The sequence below is a fragment of the Catharus ustulatus genome, chromosome 1 (genome assembly GCF_009819885.2).
Source record: "Catharus ustulatus isolate bCatUst1 chromosome 1, bCatUst1.pri.v2, whole genome shotgun sequence".
Lineage (NCBI taxonomy): Eukaryota > Metazoa > Chordata > Aves > Passeriformes > Turdidae > Catharus > Catharus ustulatus.
This window is the reverse complement of record NC_046221.1, coordinates 98,625,886-98,653,166: the sequence shown is the minus strand read 5'-3', so window position 1 is coordinate 98,653,166 and position 27,281 is coordinate 98,625,886. Positions and strand designations below refer to the sequence as shown.

Genomic DNA, 27,281 nt, shown 5'->3' with positions numbered 1-27,281 from the left:
TGGCTGATTAACCCTAATCATCCAGCTGTTAAGGAAGTATATGCTCAGTTTTTCAAGTTATGCAGAAGAATTTTTAAGTGGGTTGAATCCAGTATCCAAACTTGAATGGGCATGTTTTCAGGCTAAGCGTCGGGTACAGTTGTACTGGAATACCTTATAGCAAAGGTAGGGTGGAAGATCTTTTGTCTTAATTGCCTAAACAAGCTTAGGCTGGAATATGTTTTCGCAAGGTGGTGTCATGTTTTGTGGGATTAAGTGTGGTGTTATCCAGCTTGCTTTTTTTCCCCCCTAGGAAGAAAGCCGACCACCTCTTCTGGATTGCTAAAGTTGTGGACAAGCGTGCTTAGTAAACTAATGGTGATAGTTCAGTATCTAATTCTCATCATCCTGTTCCACAGAATGATTCTGTGAATTATTATTCTCTTTTGACAGAGTTGCATGACTAGTTGCACGACTGAAAACTCACTGCTTCCTTCCTTCAGCAGCTGTTTGTTTCATAGGTTGCAGCATAGCAGTCACCACTCCTGAAAAAGAAATGATGTTTGGGGAGAGTCTGATGTAAGTGGGAATATGAAGGATGTCAGCAATGTGACACTGGTTATTCAAAGGAGGTGAGATAAGAATTGTTCCAGGCATATGGCACAGGGGCATTTTGTATGTCCTGGCTTTTCCCAAATGTAATATTTGTGCTACTTCTCATGCTCTCCCCTCTTCCCATATATGCTCTTCTCTTCCTGTCGAGAGCCTGTTAGAGTCATCCTTCAATTCCCATCTTTTATTCCTCAGGAGTTCTGTAGAGCATATGCACACAAGTGATTGATAAGCCTTTAGTTGCAGAACTGCTTTTACTTCCACAGCTCCCAAGAGACTGGTGTGGTTTTGGGCCAGCCCTGTTCTTGTTCAGACATCTCTTAACATGTCTGTCAGGTGTGCTTTCCTTCCTCTCCCTCTCTCCTGTTTTTCTTGATAGCTGTGTGAGATCACCTCTTACCACCACCCCCACCACCCTTATCCAACACCTAGCAGTCATAACTTGAGAGAACAGAGTTGCAGGAGTGAGAGATTTTTCTCTGTGGTCTCATCAGTTCAGGGAACAAGAATTCTCTGAGTGCAGTGCAGCAGCTAGCCCAGCCTCCTGTCTCCTCTGCCCTTAGTTCTGGTTTTGTGCTCTGCTGTAGGAGTGGAGCTGTACAACTCAATTGCTTCAGCAGCTGAGAGGAGCAGCATGGGGAATAGGCATGAAATGACTTCAGGGTAGAGTCAAAATTTATTTTGCATGATGTGTTACTGGGTTGGAAATGCTGTGTCTTTTCCTAGTTTTAAGCAATGCTCATCTTTCAGCAGCACAGAAGTGTAATGGTGTGGCTCCTGCCCACTTGCAAGTTAACCTGAGCCTTCGTAGAGAAGTCACCAAGACATGGTGTGATAACTCTATCCCTGTAGGCTAAAGAGCTTATAAACACTGTTCATTGGACACTTGTGTAGACTTTGGGCAATGCAATCCACCTATCTGCACATTTCCAGGGGGTAAGTCTTCAGAGGACATCTCAACACAGGCTGCAGATGTTGGTGCCAAGTTCTGGACAACTGAGGCAGGTGCTGGCTTTGATAGCCTCCACTAGGCCATCAAAGACTAGGCCCAGACTTTGAAGACTTGACCAAAACCAGAAGTCAAGATTCACTGTCTTGGTAAAAAATATATAAATCTCTGAAAGATAGATAATTTTTTTTTTCCTGCAATTTGACAGCACATCAGGCTGATGTTTAAATAGTGAAGTTCAGGAAGTAGATCCAGCTGCAGCTCCACTGGCTGCAGTGGAGTGATAGTGATACGTGACAACCGATGAATGCAGCCCTATAAATCTAGTCACAGCACATGGAGGCCTTACAATGTAGAGTTCTTAATACATCATTTGACAATAAAAGCTACAGCTTTCTTTTTCTAGAGGTGAAAACGAAAGATTTTCATGTGAATTTGGAATAGGGTTTTCTGCCTGTATACTGTCTTCAGCAGAAAGAAAAGATGATACAAATAAATCAGCACTTTGCATCTCAGTGGGGTGAATTGTAAACTTTTTCTTCATGTGCCTCTCGGAATCTGCATTGAGAGCAGTATATCTTAGACTGATATGAGGTGTTTGAGGAAATGTATGTAGGTCTATTAACATAAGTACTTTCAGTCTTTAGCTTTGGTTTTGGTTCCATCCTCTCCATTATTTATCCTCTCTTCGTTATTTAATGAATCTCATTTTTTCTCAGTGCTGGCCACAGTGTTCTTTCTACTTCATGAGCTGATGCTTTACCCTCTGGTTTTCTTATCTTCTTTCCCTGTGTCCAGCCTTTTAGTACTATACAGACTTTGACTCTTGTAAATGCTCTCAGTGCTTCTTTTCCATGATATGTACTACTTGTTATTAGTCCAGCACTAACCCACTCCGCACGCCCCTTTTCTTCCTCTCTCCTCTGTTCCTGTTCATTTTTGTTTTTTCTCTTTCTCCATTGTGTTCCTCTAAATATCTCTGTAACTGAGTGCCCATGACAGCCTTTGGCTCTCTGTGTGTACACTGGGCTGCTGCCTTGTATGCCTCTGCTGTAAAATCCAGATTCTTAGAGTGGATATCTATGAAGTTGAGTGTCAAGAATAGACTGTGCTTGCTTTTGTTTTTCTGGAAGTTAATTTTTTCACTTAAGTAGCCACTGTTTCAGTGAGCTCAGCAGATGGTCAGATGCTTTTTGCTCCTGCCCCAGTAGCACTTACACTGCTTTCTGTCTGCTGGCATATCACCATAGCTCTGCTGTCCTTTGTTAGTGATGCTGACCAGACACTAAGTATTGCTTTAAGATCCTATCAGAACCTCCTAGGACAAACAACCCTGGTTTTTATCTGCTCTTACTCCAAATCTCACTCAACATAAGATGCAAACCTTTCCTTTCTTTATATGTGCCTTCAGAATTTAGCTAGATTGTCAAAGTGAGCCATGGCACTGTCCCTTCTCCAGGTTCCTCTGCTCATACTGAAGTAACTTGCTGTCACTTCTCTGCAGATTGGACTGGAAGGATGTCTGACATTAAGAACAGAGTCTGGGTTACGGCCCTGTGTTTAGGAACTTGGGGTTACATTCATGAGTGGTAAATCCAGCTTCTCTTTCACACTGCAAGGCAATGAGCAGCCATACAGATCGCAGTCATCCTTTTGGAGCAAGCTGATGGCTGGTAGGAACAGCACATCCTGCAGTCAGCAATCTGACTTTAAAGGCCTTTTTTCTGTGCAGATGGATTCACACCGAGTTTATCGCCCCTCTGATGCTGGCCACATGGCCTAGCTTCAGGGAGTGCTCTGCAGAGCTTATCATCATCTGTGCTCCAGCACATGTATGCATGTACGTCTTTGTTCCAGAAGGAGCTTGATGAGGGCAGAGGTTCTTCACTCTCCTTTTGATCCTGGGGCTGCTTGAGGATTGGTAGACAAATTTCAAGGATTTATTCTGAAGCCAGGACAGATGAACAGCCAGTTACTAGCTTGCTATCTTTGTGGTTTTTGTTAATAGTTCTTCAAGTGTTTCCCTTATCTCCAAAGCAGAATTCATGACTTTATTTCCTGCCTGCTTTCCTCAGTAGCTGCTTTAGAGGTGGTGTCTGTATAGTCGGGTGATAACATGCATAAGATTGCTGATTACTGCTATAAAGACATCTAGAAATAGCTGATACAGAGCTATCATATATATATTACTTTATTTAACAGGCCTCTCCTGACTTGAAAAGAATCCTTTCCAAAGCAAAGTCTGCAAATCAAACTTGGAGCAGGCAAGGCTTAGGCTTTTGAGCTAAGACAACATAGGAAGCATTTATTTCTAAGGACCAGTGTTTTCAATGTTTGATATAACTTACTGATCCTGAATGGGTAGTCTTCTACTACAAATTTGCACATAAACTGCATTAAATAATTCTGTACTCCCAGAAAATGTGTGGTTTTGGGTTTGGTTTTTGGTTTTTTTTTTAGCAACTTGGGAATTCCTTAGGAAAGGAGCAAGAGGACAATGAAGTGGAAACTTCAATTATGGTAGAAATTCTAGGAGCTGTGTGAATTGACTTGGCCTGGAAACATCTCATTGTTTAGCTAGGAGGACTCAGAAGAAACAGTTCATGCACTAGATATCCTGCAGTCAAGGAAAGGTTAAAGTAAAAATCACCTTGTTAATAGTGATCTGCAAAACTGCTGGCAGCATTGCTGCTACTTCATTGACCTGATGAATCCCAAACTTCTAGTTTCCCATGGGAAGTGACTAAAAGCCATAGTTGGTTATCTGCAGGAACTAGCAGTGACTTCCTGCTGATGGCTTGGAGGCTTTCAGGGAGGAAACACTCTTACCTGGCCACAAAAACCCACTGTACTGGGAAAGTGAGGAAAGATATAGCAGTGGGTTTGACTTGCTGTAGCAATCCTGAGATCAGGCTATGGTCATACCATGGCAGCCTGAGAAGATAGAGGCAGGGGTCAATTGGATTAGCCACAAAAGCTAGATGGAAGGGTAGGCAAGAAGTCAACCCGAATTCAAGCTTGAGTACAGAAGGTATTTAAAATTCTCAGTCTGAGACCTAAACATGTAACCTTGAACCATGGAGGCATGCTGGAATTGCTCATGGGTTGATCTGTCCTTTCTGCAAAACTACCAACAGGCTGGATGTGGTCCTCATTACTCACATCTCTGTTCATAGCCCTTCTTCAGAACTTAACAGTATGGATACTTCTTTCCTACTGCCTCTCAAATGTGTTTCCCATATTGCTTTTTTACTTTTCATGGTGTAAACAGAGAAAAACTTTCACACTGAAAGTCTCTCTGTGACTGAAATGGAATGTAGCACTGACATGAGCCTTCCCTTCTCTTAGGTTGCCTCTTCACAAGAAGAATTGCCAATAAAGTTCAATTGAGGCAAAGTTGCTTTTTGGGTTGAATCCAGATTGTCTTCAGGCCTGTTCTGTCTAAACTTGGAAACTGTGGAATGTTCAATACAGTGTGGCTGTCTTCCAGACAGCAGTGGGCCAAAGCAAATGAAAATGTGTGATTGAAAATTGTGAAATGCTTGTTCATATGTATGTATGAACATTATATATATATATATATATAATGTTGCATTCTTTTTTCAGGAAAATTGTGAAGATTGTTTACAAACCAGTGCTTTCTCTTCTTGCATTTTCTCTTCCACAAGCTTCAGTGATCTCCGTATTGTGTTTAGAATTTGAAGACTCAGTGTGCCAAAAATGTGGGTCCAGTCCCTGTGCTGAAAAAAGTCTGTCAGGAGAAGGAGAAACTAGACAGAGTTGCTGCATGAGCAGAGTGCAGCAGGCCAATGGCTGACACTTTGCTTCTCCAAGCAGTTCATCTGGCAATGGCCCTGATTTTATTGGTGTGGTGATTGGGTTTTTGTCTCCTCCTCTTTCTGTTGTGTAGAGCCGGCTGCTAGAGCATTGCCTGTATTAGAACCAGCAGTAATCAAAAGGAGTTTGCTTATCAGCCAGGAGCATCCTGGACAACCTAGTCTCTTGTCAGGATGAAAGAGCTGAGGGTGGAGTTTATTTAGCAAAGATCAGGTTTGTCCATGGGAAGCTGGCAGCATTGGAGGTTTCACACTGGGCCTGTTGGGTGGGTTTGGCAGAGCTGCACTCTTGGTACAAATCAGCCACCCGTGAATAGGCAGAAATGAGATCTGTCTGTGTGTTTCAGCTCAGTAATGAGCCAGCTTGTGTTCTGAGGACCTCACTGCCCTTACTCAGGAGAGATGTGGTGATTTCCAGGTGTGTTCTTTCCCAACACTGGGCAGGAATCTGGCTTTTATTTGAGTTGTGAGAAGACCCACAGTGTGAATACTTCCCCTCTCCCCATTTTGCAGCAATTGAGTAAGAGTAGGATGGAGCTGTGCTCAGCCCTGGCTGGAGCAGGTGGCATCCACTTGTGCATGCTGCAGGATGTTAGGTATGTTCTTGCAGTGGCAGTCCTGGCTTCGCCAACTTTGACTCTCACACTAGGATACTAGTGACTCTTTGCCTGCATTTGGTGGTCAGGTTTGAGTTTCATGTTTAAGGTACCTTTTAGGAGGCCAACTCCAGCTAACAGCTCATGGCTTAACTTGTAAGGGACATGTAAAAGTAATACAGTGTCTAAAACATAAAACATCACAAATCCAAGCCTGTCCTAAAATGAAGTGACAGATCCTAATTTGTGGAAGCTGAAGTCTGTGCATGCCTGGCAGCTCAGTGTCAGAATCCTATAGCAGTCTGAGCCCTGACAGTGACATTTGGGAGTGCAACAGCATGACACAGAGTACAGCTTTTGCATGGCTGTCCTCTAAGAGGACAGGACCACGTCCCTCCTCTGGTATCGCTTCCTACCCTAAAAGGCATTGAGCAGTGTTTTTCTGCATGTCCCATGCCTCTCATCTTAGTTACTGGTCACCTTCTGCAATGATTCTTCATCCACAAACTTCAGGTTGTTCTTCTAGATAAACATCTATACTAATGACACACAAATTGGTGTGGTGTTTCAGGTATTAGCTTGTATTTGGAAGTCCTTTCCCCTGTAAATTTTCAAGTCAACAGTAAACAGGAATTCCTTCACTTTCTACGCCTCATTGACAGCATGACTTCTGATGAAAATTGTTTGAAAGATGTGATCTGGCATATTTTTTGTGTATTAGAGGTGCCAACAGTGTGCAAAACCAGCATAACAGGTTATAATACAGTCTGTAAATTTTAGAGCTAGCATCTCTTGGCTGTATTGCTGGCGGAGAGAGACAGCAGAGGGGACAGAGCAACAGCTTTCATACTTCATTAGACATGTGAAGGGGGAAAATAAAAACGTTGGAGGAGAGAAGAAGTCTGATACAGTAGTCTTTCATGTGGCTTTCCCTGCTAGAGCAATAGGGAGAAGTTTATCAGTATTGATCTTGTATAAATTCCTAGAAACAAAAGAACTTCTCCATCATTCTGAGTCAAGCTCCACAGTGTAAGAAGTCTGAATTTTCTTGCCGTGCTTGGCTGCCTTGCCTTGCCCCTAGACTGCTTGATGCAGAAGTTGAATTTGGAAGCAGTTTTGTCAGGTGGTGGTGCCAGCTGCTGCTGAGCTGATGAAAACTGGCAGTAGGCAGCAGAGCTGGCAAAGCCCCCTGTGAGAGGAATTGTGGTTCAGAGTTTCAGCCAGTTTCAGTGACAGCTTAGTCATCTAAAGAGAACTTGCTGTGCAAACATTCTGCCTAAATCAAGTTCTCAAACTTTACAAGTTACTCCAATTGTAAATGCTTTATCAAGACGGTCACTTTCATTTGTTTACCTCCATTGTAATGTGAGTGATTTCTTAAAATGGGTGTAGTGAGAACACTATTATAGAAAGGCAGGCTTTCTCTTGAAGAGTCTGCAAATAATTATGGTTGGTGATAAGTGTGTGATGACAGTTAATATCTGCATGAGCAATTAATTCAACCTGCAGTAACTGCAGATGCCAGTTAGGGACACTTTGAGTGTGCTGCTGCCCCATGTGCTGATACATCAAAAAATGGAAATCTGAAAGTGAATTTCAGAAAACTGTTTCCTCATAAGACGAAATGAACATAGGTCTTGTAAGGCTGCCTTCCTTGGGTTTGCTAGGACACAGTTTCTGATGATTTAGAACATAAGGATGCTTGAAGGGCCCTCACAAGTGGGCAGCAAAAACTTAGTATTTTATTAAAAGAAAATGAGGCTCTTGCAAGGCTTTATTTTGTGGGTTTGGGGTTACAGTGTTAAAAGTCCATGACACCTTTGTTTCTGCCTGTTAACTTTTGGCAGCTGATAGGGCATGGAGTATATACAGTGAAGGAGATAAAACCTGGGGATTGAAGCATTTTGGTCACTGTTGTGCCTTACTTTAAGGCTTACTTAAGGCATCTGTAAATTCCAAAGAGGAATAGGCATGGTTACTTTCTTCTTGTGGCCTTAAGGGTAGCATCCTAGAGACTTGCAAGAATATCCACAAGTAAAAAGACTTGAAAGGATGTGTATGTAGTCTATTGTCAGACAATTTTAAAATTTCTTAGGGAGGGGCAAAGGTGGCAAGATATGTCTCTTGATTTCTGAATAAATGTAGTGGAAGGGGTTTGCATCCTCATTTTTTTTGCAGACTGTTTTGAAAACATGCAGTTTTTGCATGTGGTACTTGCTCATACAAGTGTACAGCTTTTTATAAAGCATTTCTGTAATGAAGGCAGTTGGCATGCTTTGGAAAGAATGAATCCTCTGAGGGTAATAGATCTGTTAGAAGGAGACAAAAGCCAGCTTAAGGGTCTTGCTTCGTTAATACACTTCCTCTCAAGTGGTTGCTTAGTGGTATTCTCACAGCTTCCTAATCAGCCTTCGGTGTGAACATTCATCCTAACTCTACCATGCCATAAACTTGGCTCTGTGCTGCTCCCTCACTGTCTGCTTCAAAGGTGCAGTGAATACATCTCCATTAGCCCTTTTTAAAAGTAAACTTACAGCACAAGTTGTGAATAAGTCATGTACAGAGTGTATTTGCCATGAAGTAAGAAAGACTTCCTTAACTGCACTGCTGAGTGTCTTTAGCACTGTTCATCAGGTAGCACGGGTGTGAATTGCTAGAGCTTATGGAGTAAACTGATGTGTTGAGAGCCCTTAATTCCTCAGTTTATTCTTAGCCTTAGCTAGTAAACAAGTGCCGCCTTGTACAGTATTAACCATCTCATTTGACACATAAGCAGTCTTCTTAATTATTCAGTACCTTGTTTATTGATATCTCCCTCAAAACTCAGTTTGACCAGTACAAAATGGGTTGGGGTGGGGGTTTTGTTTGTTTGCTTTTTCCTAACTAGCTTGATCACACCTTGCAAATTCTTGATGATGGTCAACTGTAGCTGCTGAAATGCCTAAACCTTCCTCAGGCTGTCAAAATCAATCAGGTTGACATCTCCTACCTTGCACCTGTCTGAGCTGAGCTGCTGTGATTGCTGTTCTGTGGGTGCCCTGTGCCACCACGCCTGGCTCCTGTTTGTGAAGGCTTCTTCCTGCTTCACAGAGATAGGAAAAGGTGGCAGCCACTCTGACCTTCTGCATTTCCAATGTCCAAACCTCCCGCTCTGCTAAAGGCCTTGGAGAGATTAGGCAAGAACAATATGGTATTCAAAAGAATTAATTGCTTGGTGTGGTTCTAATATCTAGTATTCTTCTTCAGTGACTGGGATAACTTTTGAAGATCTCTAATTTTCAGACATATTAAATTGTAAACTACTTCTGAACTGGAAGTTGTATGACCTGTGAATTGGAGATTCACTGCTGGCCACACTTAACTAAAAGTACTGAGACACGAGCTTGTTTAGGCTGGCAAACATAGCTGCTGCCTCACCAACTGGTGACATTATTTCCTTCTGGATATTCCCTGTTGGCCTGCAAGTCAGTGCCAAGGTATATAGAGTGACTCACTCCTTGTAGTGCTTCCAAGATGGAAATTCTAAAGTCTAAGCTTGGAGGTGACAATAGTAATATTTTTCACTTGTTAGGCTAGGTGTGAGCCCAAAGGGGACACATCCATATCCACTAACTCCCCAGCTAGCGACTACCTTTTGCTTATCGAGTGGATTTTTGTTAGGCTGGCTTTCTGTTTGGGAAATTTGCTCGGACAGGCTTGTAGAGTTTTAGGGAGGCTTTTATGTTGCTGTTTGGCAGAAAGCTCCCATTGTGAAGGAGCTGGGGCTGACGCTGCATAACGTGAGGAGTCTCCTACGCAGCATCCTCCCACAGCCTGCCAGCCCGAGAGCACAGCACTGCTGCTCTGCGGAACAGAGCGGGGAGCGCTGGGAGCTATTGGCTAATGTGATTATGAAGTTAGGAATCTCCTCCTCACTTCCTGTGGGCTGTGTAACACAAGAGCAAGACTTTTTAATTAACACAACAATCTGAAGCGAGCAAAAGAGCAGAGCTCAGCTAAAACAGTTTTCCCAGCTGTTTGGGCAAGCAGATGATGTGAAATCTGGCATGTTAACTTTACATGGGCCTTTGACTGATCTGACATGAGAGGCATAAAACCAAACAGGACAGTGGTGCTTTCCTAGGAGAAATATGTGTTGCAAATGAGATTCTCCCTTCTATTGACTGGCTTTTTGATCTCTATGATGCCTAGCTGGTCTTGAATGCCTCACTGCTCTCACTGTACTTTAGGTAGTCTTAGTATCAGGATTTTCCAAATTTTTTTTCTGCAGACAAGCAGGTAATTCATAGGCACAGCCCTTTTCCCAATTTTCTTTCTTAAACTTTCTTTCTTAAACTTTCAGTGCTGTATTAAAAAGTGGAGACTAAGAGTTCAAGTGGATTCCTTTCAACTAACATATCATTTGATTTGCCATGGTTGAAGGCTTGACTTTTGTGAAATCAGCTGACAATGGCAAGATGAGCTGTCTTGTGTAGAGTTTTAGCGTGATGATGTGGTTGTTTAAATTGCGTCCACGCAGAAAGAAAAACTGGAGCTGAACAGAGAAATGCAGTCTGCCTGGGTAAGGAAGAAAGCCCCAGAAAAAAATTTCAACTTCTCTGTTTTATTTTATTTTTTGTCACTGCAGCTCCCCGAGTTAATATTATGTTAGCTGCTAAGCTAAGGACAGGTGTTGTTAACTTCGGAACTTGTTTAACCTGTCTTTTTGATGGTCTCTATCTGTCCTTCAGCGTGGCAGGAAGCTCTGGGATCTTCCCAGTTTCTGCAGGAGGTGCCCTGCACTGATGCTTGTACACAGGAGGTGCCCTTCACTGATGATGTACAGAACAGAAAGGTGCTGCACTTTGGTTCTTGATGTCCTTTAAACATGTCCATAACACTTAACATAAGCACAAAGAAAACTTCCTTAACCCTGAGAGTGAGTTGTTGGTTCTTATTGTTGTTCTCTACACTGCAGCTACAAAACTTTGTCAAGCTGGAAGGCTGTAAATAAGATGTTCTATTAGCTAGTGTATTAAAATACAGCACAACTCAGTGCTGAGTGTTTCTATCCCCCCCCAAGAGCATCTTAGTGAGAAGGCATTTTACTCACATCAACCTCTGAGCCATTGTTTTGTTTTATATAGCTATTTGTCTTCACTTTTCATGTCTTTGGAATGTTTTTCTTCTGAAGATAGAACACATCATTGAATAAAAATTCCTGTCTTGGTCACCATTTGGCTCCTGTTGTGGGAATTAAGTATGGATTTAGTAATACTGCCTGATCTTATTATCAAAGATCTTGCCAATTCCTGATGCTGTCTAGCAATTTAAGTGAGGTGAGGAAAGACAGAAAAGAAACACTGGGCTTTTGTCTAAAGAAAGCAGAAGGTGTTTTTAATTCATTCTTGTTTCATATGGGAGGTGAAGATGTGATCAGGCTGCTCTCAGTAGAGCCCCGAGGGACTGAAGGGGAGAAAGGTCTCAGAAGCAGACACGAGAAGTGGTGAGCCAAGGTTACTACTGGTAGCAGTTCACTGTCTCTGAGACACAGCCTGTGTCCAAGCTTGTCAGCTTAACAAGCACTTGCCTTTTGTATGGAGAGGATGCTTCTGTTGAAAGCATTCTTGGAAACAAACTATGCAGTGTAATGAAAATAAGTCCTAATATACCTCATCTGTTCTTTCCTGCCTTTGAACCCTGCAAATCCCTCCTCTTTCCTTTAAAGCTGCTGGGCTTTGCATAACCTCTTATGTATTCTCCAGGTTTTTAGTTTAACCATTTTAATGGCAGCTTAGTCTCCCATGAACAGTAAAATTTTATTTTTAGCATTTCAAGATTCACAGATGAAAAGGACTTTATGTAATTAGTTCTCTTGTGTGGGATGCTTTTCTTTAAGGTGTCTTTTCTGGAACTTCAAATGGTAGTAAATCAGGAGGAGCAATTCCACACTAAGACTTGCACAGCAGTAGTCTGGCCACGACTTAATTTTCCAGCTACAGTAAAATTCATGTCCTAACATAGTTGGTGCACTTACAGCAGGGATCAGGCTATGAAGGCTGTATGTTCTGTCAGGTAGATGTCTGCCCCTACTCCCCAACAATCAACAGGCAAATGTGGTGATGACTCAGTGATGTTATCTCTTGTGTAGCAGGAAAGCTGAGATCATTAAGGGAATTCCCAGTGGCATGAATACTGGGTGTACCCGTGGCATTGGGAACCTCCGTTCATTGTGGCAGGAGATTGTTAGCAACAGAGATCAGGGCTGAACTGGAGCAGTGTCTGTGTTTAGCATCCCTGGAGCAGCCGTGCCAGTCAAACCATGAGCAGAAGTTCCATCACTTGCTGCTGCTACTGGCAGAGTTATGCTTTCATTCAAAAAAACTTGTTTGGCCAGAAGCTGTAGGTCTGTATTTCTGTGTTTGGTGTAACTTTGCTGGTGAAATACATGAAGTAACTGGTGCTCCCAGGAGACATGTTGATGCTCACAGCTGTCAACACTGATATTAAGGGGGCAAAATGTTTGCACGAGGCCTGAATTATATTTAGTAAATAAAGAAAAGTTTTCTTACATTTGAGCCAGTAAATGTCAGCTTCACTTGCCATGTGTCATGTTTTTTTCTGATATCATAGAACCTGATCTAATTCTTTAATTTCTGAATAATCACTTCCTGTCTGCCACTCCCTTGTTTGTATCATGTGCTTGAAGGAAGAAGCACTTTTTTTAAAGGAAAAAGTGCACCAGCCACGAGCTTACCACACTCTCATAATGATGGAGCATCTCAAAAGTTGGAGGAAAGAAGCCAGGTTTTAAGTGGTGTAAACATAGATGGTGTACTTGGAATTTTTTTTCTCCTATTTTTTTTTCAGTGTTGCAGATCACTGCTTAATGTTCTAGGAAAAGAGAAACTTCACAGTTAGTGGTCATCTGTGGGATAAGCCCCTCAAGTATGCAGGTGCTGTGAGTGTCAACAGATCTTGGGGAGCCTCCTCAGCTGCAAAGTTTGCCCAAGCTGCAGCCTTTAATTCCTTTGTGTGCATAATTGGGTATGGAGCTGTAGCCAGTGATGGAAAAAGGAATACAGCATTATAAAAATGTTATGGAAATCACTTAGCCAGTAGCTCTACACAGCTGATCCTTCTGCCTGAATCACCATGATCCTTTAAGCTGCTTCTAAGTAAAACATGCAGTTTTTACTGACAGAATTGGGGATGAGAGTTAAGGGCCTCTTGCTTTCTGATGACAGCCAGGAAAGGTTATTGCTAATCTAACATTAGAAGTAACAAGCTGATTTTGTTTTAAGCAGTGGAAGCCATAGTTCTTGTATGTTAGGCAAGGCTTCATTTCTGTTTTGAGGACGAGGGGTGGGGACATTGCTGTAACCCTCTCACTTCATGGTGTTAAGGCAGCAAAGGAAAAGAGGAGGTGATGTGTTGCTGTAGCCCAGGTAAGGCCACCATTGCAGCAGGGGTTATGGGAGCCACATGGTAATGTGCCATATATGTGTACGAGTGTAAAGACCACAGGGATTTTGATAAATATCACACTGAGAGCCTGTAAGATAAAGGTTTTTTCTTTAAATATCTACTGTTGTACTGGGGGAAAAATATATTGTGGAGCCTCTCCCTCCACCAAGATGGCCAGCATGTCCTTGACTCTGTAGGAAGGCTTTCCATAGGGCAAACACAGGCAGTCCTCCTCAGACTGGCTTTTTTTCATCCCTTCCTTAGCTTGTGGGCAAGGGCTCAGGGCACACCAGTAGCAGTGTTCAGCTAGGGGCAGCTGTGCACTGGGGATAGGGTTGCCATTTTTCTTGTTTCCCAAGTGGGCAGTTCTTCCCAGCCTCTGTAGAGGTGGGCTCTGCACTGCCTGGCACACGGCTGAGCCTCTGCAGGAGTGACTGAGCTCTAGAGAAAAGTCTCCTTTGCTTCTGCCCTCATCATTCAGGAAAACTCTGACTTTGCATTCTGCAGGCAGCTTTTATGCTTTGCAACCTGTCCTCAGGAAAGAGGGCTTCCCGGCTTTTGCTCTGTTTATTACGGGGAAGAAGATTATTTCCATTTGTGAGGTGACCAGCCGTGTCCTCTGAAGGGGGAAGCGTGCCGGCAACTTGGGCAAGTGTTACAGATGCAGTTTGAATTGTAATAGACTGGGCTCTTGACCTTGCTTCTCCTCTGCATTAGAAAACCGAACATTAAATATATTTATAAAGGACATGTTTGCAACTTTTCTGCTTTGCACCAGCAGCACTTTGAAATTGCTCCTCGCTTGTCCCCCACCACCTGAGGAGCCCACGATTTTGTTTCACTCGCGGATGCTCCTTTTCAGTGTGGGACGGCGGGGTTGTGCCGGCCGGACTCCTTGGCGTGGATGGTGGCTGGCTCAGAGCTGCTCCTGCCAGGGCTCCGTGCCGCTCCTTCTCCTCCTGCCCGCGGGCTTGCTCCTGCCTGCCCCGGCCTGCTCCAGCCTGGGAACAGGGGGCTGGAAAACATGTCTCTGCAGGGGCAGTGCCGCCTGTTCCTGCCCCGCCAGCACACCGGAGATAAGCTGTCTGGGATTCCCACAGTCCCACCAGCCAGCAGGGCATCCCGGTGCATCCGGGAGGCCGCAGGTGGAGGCAGGAGGCTGCCAGCGCCCCAGGGCCCGGGGCATCCGGGGCAGCGGCTGTGCGGGGCTGATGAGAGGCTGCAGCTGCCGGCGCTGGCCCCCGCCGCCGCTGCTCTTGTGACTAACCTGGCTCCAGCCAGCGAAGTCTGGGAGACTCCCAGAGGTCGTGGCTCGAAAGACAAGTGTTGTAATTAATTTCTTATGCCACACTTGTTTTGACTCCTTTTTAATTCCATGATAAGAGGCAGAATCTGGAGTTCATTTACAATCTGCTGGGTTGGAGGCAGGAACCAGGAAAGTGCTTTGTGAAGTGCTGCAAATGTTTTTCTCTCCATCCCCTCTTTGCAGGATGTATGTGGTATTATCACACCACAACAGTGAAGCTATCAAAACATTATTGTGTCCTTTTTTTGAAGACAGAAAACACAACCTTAGAAAAAATTTTAACTGCATAAAACCACATCTTTCTCTGAGAAAATCTGGTAGCAACTTCAGAACATGCCAGGATAAAGAGTGTGGAAGAGATTGCCATTTATTTATTTATTTGAGACTTAGATTTTCATTAAATATGAACTTCACAGTTTGGTGATTTTTTAATTTTTTTTTTTACTGGGAATTTAGAGGAATAAATGAAAAGGCACTTCCTAGCTTGCCTGTCTGAGCTAGCTTGGGATGAATAAGGTGTTACTCAGCAGAAGAATGCGTGAGAAAGAATTACTTCAGAACTTTTAGTGGTATTCTTGTATGTCACAGATTTAATGTTTGCAGCAATTGAATGTCTCTATTGTCACCTTTGAATAAGTGCTCCTAGTTCTGGGGTATCTTTTCCTTCCAAGAAGGAAAAACTGCTTGCATGCTATAGAAACATGATTAGCAGGTAGCTGAGCACGTTATAAAAGAATCTTGATCACTATCAGTTTTGCTTTTAGCTATGGAGGGAGGATCACCCTAGACTGGAGAGGAGGAGAGCACCTGGCAGAGAAGGTGTGCATAAGTGGCAGACAGTAGCAGAAGGGAGTGTGAAGTACCACACTGGATTCCAGTTCCCTCCTGGGTAATAGAGGTCCTGCCTTCCTGGTGTGGCTCACCTCTGCTGGCTGTTTGAAATGACCTTTGATGCTGATCAAGTTACCTCTGGACAGAGGAAAAGGCTGCATTTTAATATTTTCATCTGTAGGATGATGGTTCTGATCAGGTTCAGTATTGCAGCCCTTTCACGTATGGCTGTGTAAACAGTCTCATCATGCCAATACACCGCCTTTATTTTGTGCTGCTTTTTCCAAGCCACATTTGAAGCATCTCCTGAGACTAGTATGGGACAAAAATTTTGTTTCTTTTCAGAGGAATAAAATTCGTATTCCTGTGAATTCATGTGATCCTGAGGGGAAGTTTTTTTATTACTCATTATTTTTCCAAATATTTCAGCTATGAAAAATAGAATTTTATTCTCCTGCATTTGCTCTTTGGCTCAATCTGTAAATATTTCATGCCTTCCACAGTGCAAGAAGTAGTATTTTCTACTACCAGTTGGGAAACTGTTATATTCAATATTCACCTGATTAAATTTACCACTTTTTGTGTCATTAATGAGATTTTTATTGTATCTGCACTGGCTAAGAAGAGTTATTGCAGTTTCGTCTCTCATTTTGTTTTGCATAACACATACATGTTTTCTGTTGGAAGAAGTGATTCCTTTAGTGCCTATTTGAGGGAGCAAATGGTGCTCCCCTCAATTGCCTGATCTGAATGAATAGGACAGTGTTTGTAGGTGAAAAATGGAATGGTTGAAGTAGAATAATTAAGGGTTACTTTTTAATAACTTTATAATGATGACTTGTTGAATAGATTGTATGAAATTATTGGTTGGAGAGGGTTGATTTTGAGGGTGATTCCCCTTCCCCAAATATCTTTGAATAGGATTGATAGCTCTCCCATTTTGGTACCATCAGCTGAATGAATACAGTTGTGGATGGTTGCTGGGAGGTGTTGGATAAATGGGGATAGGCTCCTTTTGCCAGGCCAGCAGGAGAGCTGTTTACAGGTGATGTCCTGGGAAGCCATCTCACCATCAAAACCTTCCAGGCAGCGCCTGTGACCTGGGATGAACATAATAATGATTGATACCTGCGAAGTGCAGCAGAAACATGACTGCTCCCAACTTCCTGCTGACCTCCTGCAGGAAGTGGGAAAGATTAACTAATACTTTAAAAAAACCCAACCTTGAAGCCAAAGCTCAAACACCACAATTTTCTAGTGCTACAATAATGTAATCTTGGCAGAATGTGGTTTGTGGAAAGCAACAATGGGAGAAAGGCTGGTTCTGTCTTGTTTTAGGATAGAAGAGAAGTCACAAAGCAAACTTAGACAATCCTGTTAATCACTATCTGCAATTCCCCTGTAAAATTTGGAGTCCTGTAGTTGGCTTATGGGACAGTTTGGAGAGGTGGGTTTTGATGTTTCTGAGGGTAAGGATAACTTTGGGAGATACATGCCTGGGTGCTTACTTATATTTGCACCTGTCTCTTCCAAAGGCTCACTTCTTTCATGGGGCAAACTTACAGGTCGTGCTTGGAGTCCAAAACAAGGGCCTCCTGCTGGGAAAGGAAGAGGTTCAGCAAGGGAACAGTGGCCTCTGATGACAAGCAGTGAGAAGTGCAGGAGGCCACACCAGTAGCACAGGCTGAAGTCCCAAGGAATTGATTGTCTCTATCCTCAAGGCAACCAGCTTAAAAATGTTTTTTATACATGTCTGGCACTGTAAAGAGACGGAGATGAATGCAATTCTAGTTTTGATTGCTGTAACATGCTAAATCAAAGAACAAAATAACATTTACCTTCTTGAAAGAATGTAGGATATTGCAGGTTTATAAACATGTCGGAAGTAGAGATACATTTTTATTATGCATCCGTGTTAGATCCTAATCTTAACCTACTGATGATCACTTCCTAAGTATGAAGGCAAGTTTATCTCTCTAGTACTGACTGAATCACTGGAGAAAGAAGGGTGCCTTTTGCAAAGCTGCAGTTTATTAGGCATAGTTCCTGCTTCAAAAGTCCTGTTGAATGTTAATGATAAACTATAACATTTAGGTGGTCTTCTAAATGTTGATGAGATCATGTCCAGTTTCTTCTGATACAGTGATATGAGGGGAGAGAGAGGAGTAAGTATCTGTGTGGGAGTCTGTGCATGTGTGGGATACATTATTGGATTTTTGACAGAATAGCAGCTACAACTACTTTACCTACAGTGTGGGTGTTTTTTTTGTTTGGTTTTTTTTTTTTTTTGTTTAGTTCACCCAAGGGTTGCTGGCAGCAGTGTGGCTGGATTTTTAAAAAATATTCCTGCAACACATACAATGCAATGTTAGCATTCAGATAACCTTCTTTTTCCCGCCATTAAATACTCCTTGACGAGCAGTATTGGCACTGGTCCTCCCCCCAAGTCATAGTTCATTTTGTATCTGTTTCCTCTTTAATCCTTTTGCATGCAGTCAGCCTTACAGGTCATAAATGAGAGTCTGTCAGCTTATTTGCTGCCTGATTGCTTTCACAAATGCTTCTGGTGTTGATCTTTCTGAGAAAATAGAAAGTGATTGCAGTTTCTGTCAAACATGGACAGTGTTTTGTAGCCGGGACACAGAAAGGTAGAAGGGTTAAACATAACATGTTCCCTTGAAGTGGCTTTATGACTGCTGCTAATTTGAATGCTCAGTAATAGAGATCTGTTGGATGGAGGGGTTACCCTTCACTATTAATGACTCATTGGCCTCCTTCCCAAGCTGCCTGAAGTGCCGCTCTCCCTAGTGGAAGTAATTTTGTCTTTGAAGTACTTTCCAGACCTGTCAACTAATGTTCCACAGTTCCCAGAGGAAATAATAAGCCATGAGTGCATGTACACTGAAAATGTAGAGCCTAAACTGAACTGTTCCTATAGGAGCCTGGCTGTCTGCTTCTCTGTGGAATTCAGCTTGTTTATACAATCTTATCTGGCTAAGCTTTGGTATTTTATCTGGCAGGCAGTTCCTATGAAAAGCAGCTGTCCAAGCAGTGGGAGTGGTGCTCCTGGTGGTTTTTTCAGAAGGTCTATAATTTCTTGTTTCATGTAAATTACAGAAATACAATACTCTCTTGGCTACAACCAAATGCTCTAAGCAGTTTTCTTAGCCTTATAAATAGCCCTTTAGTATGCTCTGCTGTTATGTTCTGTGTGACTTAACGACAGGATTCGTGATGCCCACTAGGAAGGTGTAAGGTATTCTGTAAAGCCACAGGCTGACTACAGAATTGTTAGAAGAGCACCTCAAAGTTATAGATTTTAGTGGCTGGGTGGTTTTTTTTTTACCACCACCATCACCATTGTCAAGAAAGTGAGCACAGTTTCTGTCTCTGCATGAAGAGATCTGTGCATGTGTTTTCTCTAACAGAAAGGTCCCTATGGGTAAGTGGGTAGAGACAACGCTATTTTAAAAAAACCAAAAATACCCCACCGATAAAGTAACATAGTAACAGAAAAGACTGAGACAAATACTTCAGATTTTGTGTAACTCATTAACAGAGAAAATGTTTCTTCAAATGTGATGAAAGCTGAAGCTTTTGGAGAAAAGAGCGGCTGTTCAGTGCCTACAGAAGAGTTTGAGGTATTTTTTGGGTACCTTTGGGTTGCAGATTCAAGTAAGAGAGAATTGAAAAGTTCAGGAGTTCTTCTCCAACTGTGGTAAATTATATTACTCATCTCTTTTTACAGGAAGAATATTTTCAGTCAGAAGCAAATTGTGGGCACAAGTAACATTCAGTCCAAGTCTTTTAAAGTTTAGTGGTTATCTAGGATTATCCATCCAGTTAGTAATACCTTTTATCTGAAAGCACTGCAACTTGTAGATTAAAATGATCCATGTAATCTGGTGTATTCTGAGAAATGAGGGATGTAAAGACTTAAAAGACTAATTCTCCCTCTGTCACCTGTATGTAAGTAACATTTAACTCTGGCCTCCTTTGAGATATAAGAAAATACGACACCATATGAGATTCAGTGCTTTTAGCATTGTTCAGATGTGCCATTTGATGACATTTCTCATGCAAATGTACATGCAGAGTTCTACAGATCCATTTTGCAAAGCAAAATTTGATATTGCAACAAATGAAAAATGAAAAATTAGTTCTGTCTGGTTCCATATGGTCTGGTCTTGCCTGAGACCTGGAACCAAGTACAGTCCCTTTCTTTAGCTGAAGTGGCATTCCTGCTTGAAATCCTGTATGGTGAGAAACTCAAAACCTAACAAGCTGCTGACCTTCATTAAAAGCGTGTCATCATAAATTATGCACTGATACAGTTTCTGTTTCAGCCCAGCACATGCCACCTGAGCAGTTCAGTACTGAAGGGGATAGTGCACCATTGTGTGACCACTCCATAGTTGATAAAAGTGAGTGATGCTGGCTAACTTCTCCCAGTTCCCTTGTGAAGAAGGAAATTTTATTTTCATTGTGGCAGGGATTGATGACTTTCAGCTGCCACAGCAACAGCTCATGACATTAAACTTCAGTTGAGATACTTTCCTTCATTCCTGCAGCAAGAGTTCTAAATAACATTGAGGGTGTAGCTGTTTCATTCTACAGTAACTTTCTTGTTTGTTTTTTTTTTTTTAATTTTAAGGTGATGTCTCATTCGAATGTAGCCTCTAGAGAGCAGATTATCTTGAATTCAAGTGATGTAATAATCCCTGTATTGTCAAACAGCATGTATTCTGAATTTCAATTTTTTTCTAGAAAATAAAGTTAACTAGTATTTTTTTCTTAAAAGCTCTTCAGAAGCTCTTGTTTCTCCAACCTGTAATGTCTTTTAACAGGTTTTATCTGTTAAAATTAGGATTTCATCTTCCTCATATAGAATCCCATTTATAGTTGGAGTTAGAAACTACTGCTTGGCTCTGTTATAAAAACAAAAAGTCCAGTCATCAACAGGACATGGACTTCGTTTTTTAACGTGATCTACCCCTGTAATACCAAATCCTAGAATAGCCAGTGGTTCCACACTGAAGGTAACCTGCATCACTTGTAATGTAATCCCTGCTCATTCCTGGTTTGTGCTTGGAGGAAAAAGTTTGCATTTTTGTGGTGAGATGGGCTTTTTGTTATTAAAGGAGGTGGTTGTTTTGAAGCTGTTCAGAGGTTAGGAATGCTGGCAATCATCTGGGGAGACTGGTTAGTGGGCTGAGCACAGGTGAGGAGGTGACAGGCACAAAACAACCACTTCTTTTGTGCCAGTGCCCTGCTGGTGGCTCTGCTCAAGGGAGGTGCATCAGAAACCACTTATGTCTGTTAGGAGGGCCATCATACTTCTGTGACTTTGCTACTTTATTGTCACAAACTTGCATCTTGTGAGAATTAACTCTCTAGGTTGTTGTTAATTTAAGGGAAAGAAAAAAGTGTTGTCAACAAATATTCACAGATTAATTATTTGGTAAAGCTTTTGCAGGTCTGCCGTAAAGTAATTGTTAATGTACCAACAGAGAGAGAGAGAGAGAGAGGGAGATAACAGCTACCAGCTTGCTTCCAGGGGATAGATGGCTAACCAGGGCATGTGTTTCATTTTATCTGCAGTGCAGTGAACTGTACTGACCTGCCTAATTTTCTGAGTCTTTAAGGAATGCAGGTTTTGTTTTAAGCTTTTTTGCCAGTCCTCCTAGAGACAGTCTTAAATGCATAAACCCACGTGTAATTATAATTGGCATCTTAAACTTAAAATTTGGGATAAAGGTTCTCTTGGATATTAAGGCAGAGCACTGCTATTCTACAGCATTGTATTTCAAGTAAGGAAGAATTTGGATTCTAGATCTGAAGCCCCAAGTTGTTTTCATAGAACTATCACAGAAATTTATCAGTTAGTTGTGGGGGTGAGCTGGGCACAGTGTTGGAGACTGTGGTGATGAAAGATACTCTCGTACACCCATACTTTACAAGGAAGAATATTTGTTGTGAACCTTTGGAGTCATCCATCAGAAGCAGCTGAATGTAGATGGTGATCTTGTTTATGGAAGAAGAGGAATAATACCTGGCTTTGGCTACTGTACTCAAAAGAGTAGTCACTGCACTGACTGTCCACCGGGTGGACTTGAGAAGGTGCCATCTCTCCACAGTCACTGTTTTGGCTGGGAATACCCTTCCAGAAACCAACTGGGAGCTTCTGATGTTTGGGTGGTTTTAAGGACTTCCAAGCCTGTGCCTTACCCATCTAAATAAAACAATAGGGCCTGTGCAGCTGGTACAGCTCTGAACGTCCTGGGAGGAGAGAGAAGAGGTGAATGTGTGATTAAACACAACAGATTTGTCCAAGGAGTATCTTCATTTCACAGAAACTTTTCTTCAGGATGACCTTCTAGATGTCTTGTGATGTCCCCAGGGCTACTATAGGCAGTGAAAATAAGTTGTAGAAGAATGCAGAAATAATCCTTTCTGAAGTCTTTAAATTATTTTTTTCCAGCCCAAAGGACTATGTAGGATCACTGCATAACTTAGACTGGAAGAGACCACCTCTGGAGCCCAGCTAATTTAACACCCTGCTCCAAGGAGGCTCGGATCAGGTTGCTACTGACGGCTCTTTTTTAGTGTTCTTTAATTAGTGTAACTTAATGTCACTTGATTGAAGTCTGTCAATAATACATCTTGAAAGTGGGCTTGAAAATGAAACCTTGCAAGACATAAAAATGCAATTATAAGCTTGTTTTTACTAACACCCTTTCCCCCCCTCCAATCTTTATCAGGTAGAGGTATTGTCTTACACTCTCAAACATTGCTATGCAAGGTTAATTTGTCAGAGAAGTAATTTTCTTAGTGGAAGTTCTGTAATTGTACTTTGTATGGTATTGCTCATCTTCAACAGGAGAATAAACTGAACGTCTGCTGGTTTATCTGAAAAGTATGCTTCGTCTCCTGGTGAAATAACTTTCCAGCTAGTGCCTGGTTCATGTTTAAAATATGCACAGTATTTTTATTGTGAGATGCAGTGACACGATTTGTACACTAACAACTTCATGTGTTAAGTGTTTTTTATGCAAAGCACACATGAATTTCTTATGTAGAATAATTTAGTTTACTTGGATGAATTAAAGGTAATCGCTTCTCACATGCCGTTGAGATAACTGCTACAGAGACAGAAATATTTAAACAAGTCCTTAAACTGCAGACCCCAGAAAAACATTTTCCTGTGAATCTTGCTCTCCAAGGCAGGAGTGTGTGTGTGAATCCATGTCCATTCTGTGATCTTTAGCATACAGACTAAGCAGAGGAGTTTCCTTCTACCTGCTTCCCTTTCTGACAGTCTGCTTGCTTACACAGTATCTTTTGTTGTCTGTCACTCTAAGCACTTTTTATTGTTGTCAAGTTCAGCTGAACTGAAGTAAAATACTCCAGAGAGAAAAGCGATGTTCCAAGAGATGCCTATTAACAAAACTCCATCACTAGAAAATCCTAGGCTGAAAACATACCTAATACTCTCTTGCTGTCATGTTTGTACCTAAGGTTAAGGCAGTGTATTGGGTATTAGAATACTCCCCAATTTAGACTTCTAGTTAGGAATGCATATGTGCTCTTTGCCCACTTGAGAGGTATGTGTAAAATTACAATCCAGCTCTGAAAATACAGTCTCACATCCAAGATGGTGTATCAGGCTTGCAGCAAGAAATTGCCTTCTGCACAGCTGACTACAAGAGTTGAGAATCAGAAGTCTCTTTTCTCCAAAGCATGGAAGAAGTATGGGGAGTCACTGTAAACAGTTAATTAATTCTGAGTGTTGTGCTAATGGACATAAAGTGAAACAAAGATTACACTAAATGGAAGAATTAATTTTATTTTTTTCCCATGTTAATATTACATTTTTCATATTATTATTTCCACATTATTATTAGTGGCTTCACTGAACCAATTGGAGGAGGAAAATGCCCTGCAGATTGAATTATTCTGTTTGATACATTGGTACTGCTTCTTTTTCAGATGAAGTGGACTACAGCAATTTCGGGACCAATACGCTGTCGAGGAAGAAGAAGGCTCTGGTGACACTGCGCAATGACAACCTCCGCCGGCGTCCCCACATCAACATTAGCATGCCTCATGATTTTAGACCTGTGTCTTCCATAATTGATGTGGACATTCTCCCCGAAACACACAGGAGAGTGAGGCTGTATCGGCACGGGTGCGAGAAACCCTTGGGGTTTTACATTCGCGATGGCACCAGCGTAAGGGTGACTCCTCACGGACTGGAGAAAGTACCCGGTATCTTCATCTCCCGTATGGTTCCTGGGGGCTTGGCAGAGAGCACGGGCTTGCTGGCTGTGAATGACGAAGTCCTGGAAGTTAATGGCATTGAAGTAGCAGGAAAGACTCTTGACCAAGTCACAGACATGATGATTGCCAACAGCCACAATCTCATTATCACGGTCAAGCCAGCCAACCAGAGGAACAATATTATTCGGAGCAGTAGGATGTCTGGTAGCTCTGGCCAGTCTACAGACAGCACTGCGAGTCACCACAGCTTGCCTACATCCCACGTGCTGCAGAACTTCCACCCTGATGAAATGGAGAGTGACGAAGAGGCTGACATTGTCATCGAGGGTGGTCTGGAGCCACAACACATTCCTAAACTGCACAACCTTACTTCCAGTAGCCTCTCTCGAATCAATGGCAGCAGCCTTAGCCACAGACTTCAAAGGGACCTGGTGCTCAACAACAACTCTGGCCGAGAAAGCAACGGCAACATCCACAAATTACTCAGTTCCTTAAAAACTGATCCCCGACACAGTCTGGTTATCCCCAGAGGAGGTATCGAGGAGGACGGAACAGTCATTACACTTTAGTAGCAATTTCTGCCATTCTCCTTACAGTCTTAAGTGCCAATTGGGACAATCGACTCGTGCAACACGTGCACAAAACAGGGAGCTGATATTCTCACAGACCTCACGGGTGCAGAAAATTGTTGCGTTCTAGGAAACGTGGCATCTGGAGTTAGACATAAAACTGTCATGCACTGCAAAATTTGTCAGGAGAAAGCCAGAGTGCAAAACCTGGTATATGTCCCAGCCCTGAAGTGAGAACATAAATTTGTTTCAGTTGGTATGAACCTAAGCAGTCTTATAGGCTACCCATGGCAGTGTTATATACTCGGGTTTGAAAGCATGGGTAGATGTATTTATACATGCATGTATATGAATTAGATTTTAATAGTAACAGGCATGTCTGTTTGAAGTGGAACCTGGATTTCTTCTAATACCAGCTAAGGAGAGAGTGCTTTTTAGTAGCCATTCCATCTTCTTCTGTTACATACAGCCCTTCTGCCGACTTGTTTACACCGTATTCTCAGCATTATGTCTAATCCAGACGAGCTGTGTAAAAGCAGCCGTTTCCTATTGCGGTGGTCACAGCGTTCGGGAGACGCTGCAGACACATTTTCCAAAGGAAACGACAGAAATCCATATCCATGTAAACCCGCGTTTCCCGCGGCTGCCGGGCCATGGGCGCCACCTGCCGGCCGGCGGGGGCACCGCGGCGGGGCAGCGCCGCTGCCCTCTTGTATTCTCTCACCATATTTATTAGATAATACCTCCTTTTTTTGGTTGGTTTTGTTTTGGTTTTTTTTAATCCCTCCCTGCATCATCTTCTGGTTTTTTTCAATCATGGTTCGTGTGAGTTTTTAGGCGTGCAAGCCTCAGAGCTGACACAGGTCCTTGCTGTACCTTTGGGGCATCCCAAATCCACAAGGTCTTTCCTTGGCAAGGGATTGCCCTATGGAGGGGAAGGGTGCTGACTGACTCTCAAGCCTAACTTAGAATAGTTCTGTTATTTTTGGACTCCTCCAGTAATAAAGCTTAATGTCTACAGGACTTCTAGAAAGATAAAATATACTGGATATTTGTGAAGGTCAGACACCTTTGGCCAGGTGGCTAGTGAGTGGTCAGTGACTGTTGAGTCAGTACCCGTCTGCTTCTGGAAACACCATGAGTTTTATGAAAGTGGTCTAATCTAAAATATTTTGTTATATCTTGATCAGTGTAAGGAACAAAATATAAATGTTTAAAAATGTATTTTTCTACTTTTAGCTTGTGTCATTTGCTCTTTGTTTTTAACTTTGTAGTACATTAAAGCTTTTTTTATATGGTGGAATAGACATTTCTTAAATATTTTATGAATATGAAAATTCAGGAGTCTTGGTTTGGAAAAATTGCATTCAGTTTTGGAATCTGTGATGGCTGGAAAAAGGATGTGTGGACTAATTCATTGTCGCTAATTTAGGATACCTGTGGAACAACCAGTCTTCTGCTCATGGTTAAATATCTTTGGGACATTGAACTTAGTTTATTTCTTTTAGATTTGCTTTAAGAGTTTATTTTAAAAGTCTTTCACTTACTCTAATTAAAACTTTTCTAGGTATCAAAGCAGCTATAGAGCTGTACTTATTTTTCCCAGCACAGTAAGAATAGAACATTGATCCTGTTCATCTTAAAACTGTGTTTGTACTTTACCAAAGGTTTTCATTAAAATAAAAATCTGATTATTGGTGCAGTAAAAAAAAATGAATAGCTGGATATGCTTCAGTCAATCAGACCATCTTATCCAGAAAAATTGTTACACCTTAAATAAGACTACTTTTATGAATAAGTGGATTTGTCTGGCTGAAGTGACTCATTTTACCTTAGTTAACTGATGAAAATGTGACCTTGTCTGCAATAAAATGTTCACTGTCTTACTTCTACTCTGTATTTTTTTCCCTGTGCCTCAAGCATTTTATGTGGAATTATCTCCCCTCACTATGAAAACAAGGTATCCGGTTTGGGTGGCTCTTTAACCACGGACTCATTTCAGTGCAGTGTTTTTTCTCAGCGCTGCTTTTACTAAAGGTTCCTGTTACTCTGATTTCCATGGGAGCCAAGTAGCTTCCTACCCTCCTGCCAGCATGGCCTGCTGCAGATCTCTGAGCTTTGAGGGGTAATTGTGGCTCCTTGGAAAAAGGCCAGGATACCTCTGATGGCCACTGTGCACCCCTTTGTCTGCTGGCTGTCACTGTCCATAAGAAGCATTCTATTTCTACATATCCAAACTTTTCTACCCCATTCATCGTGCAGGGGAGGAAGCGTTAGTTATTTCATGCACACCTACAAATTACAAACTGAGAACAGCCATCTATTGATATGTTGACCTTGGATCCAACCCGTTTAAGGCTAGTAAACATTTTCTGCAGCTTCCTCGTGGGGAAAATAAACACACAACCCAGCTTCTACGTTGAGCGCCCTATAACCACAAATGAAGATATGCTGTACAGTGAGCTCCCTTCCCAGCTCAGGCCGTAAGGGGAGGGTTCTGCGTGGAAACGCGGCCGAGCCGCTCGGCTTTCACACGCCAGGCCGGGGCCCCGTGGGCTGTGGGATTCCATTGCCGGGCGGGCTCTGAGGGAGCAGCGGCACGCCAGCCCTCGCTGAAGGCCACAACCTCCACAATCTCCCGCTGACAGAGCCGCGGCACGGCCGGCACGGAGGCGGCGGAGCCTCAGTTTCCTCCAGCCAGGGGGGATTCCCTGCCAGGGCACCGGCTATGCGAGCGCTCCGCCCAGTGCCGGGGCCGGGCCGATCCCGCTCCTCCCGCTGCCGGTGCCGGGGCGTGGGGCCGGGCCGATCCCGCCCCGCCTGCCGGGAGCGCGGCTGCGCCGGCCCGCCCGGTCATGTGAGGGGCGGCGCATCCCG

General features: G+C 42.7%; 1 protein-coding gene across 1 annotated transcript in view; it reads left to right on the top strand.

The window, feature by feature from the left end:
• The window catches only part of PARD6G (par-6 family cell polarity regulator gamma), a 64,200-nt gene extending 38,561 nt beyond the window's left edge, over positions 1–25,639 (top strand). The window contains exon 3 of the mRNA XM_033082594.1: positions 23,545–25,639. Coding sequence (XP_032938485.1) covers positions 23,545–24,404 — 860 coding nt within the window. The 3' untranslated portion in view covers positions 24,405–25,639. The remainder of the gene's footprint in view (positions 1–23,544) is intronic.
• Positions 25,640–27,281: the final 1,642 nt, after the last annotated feature.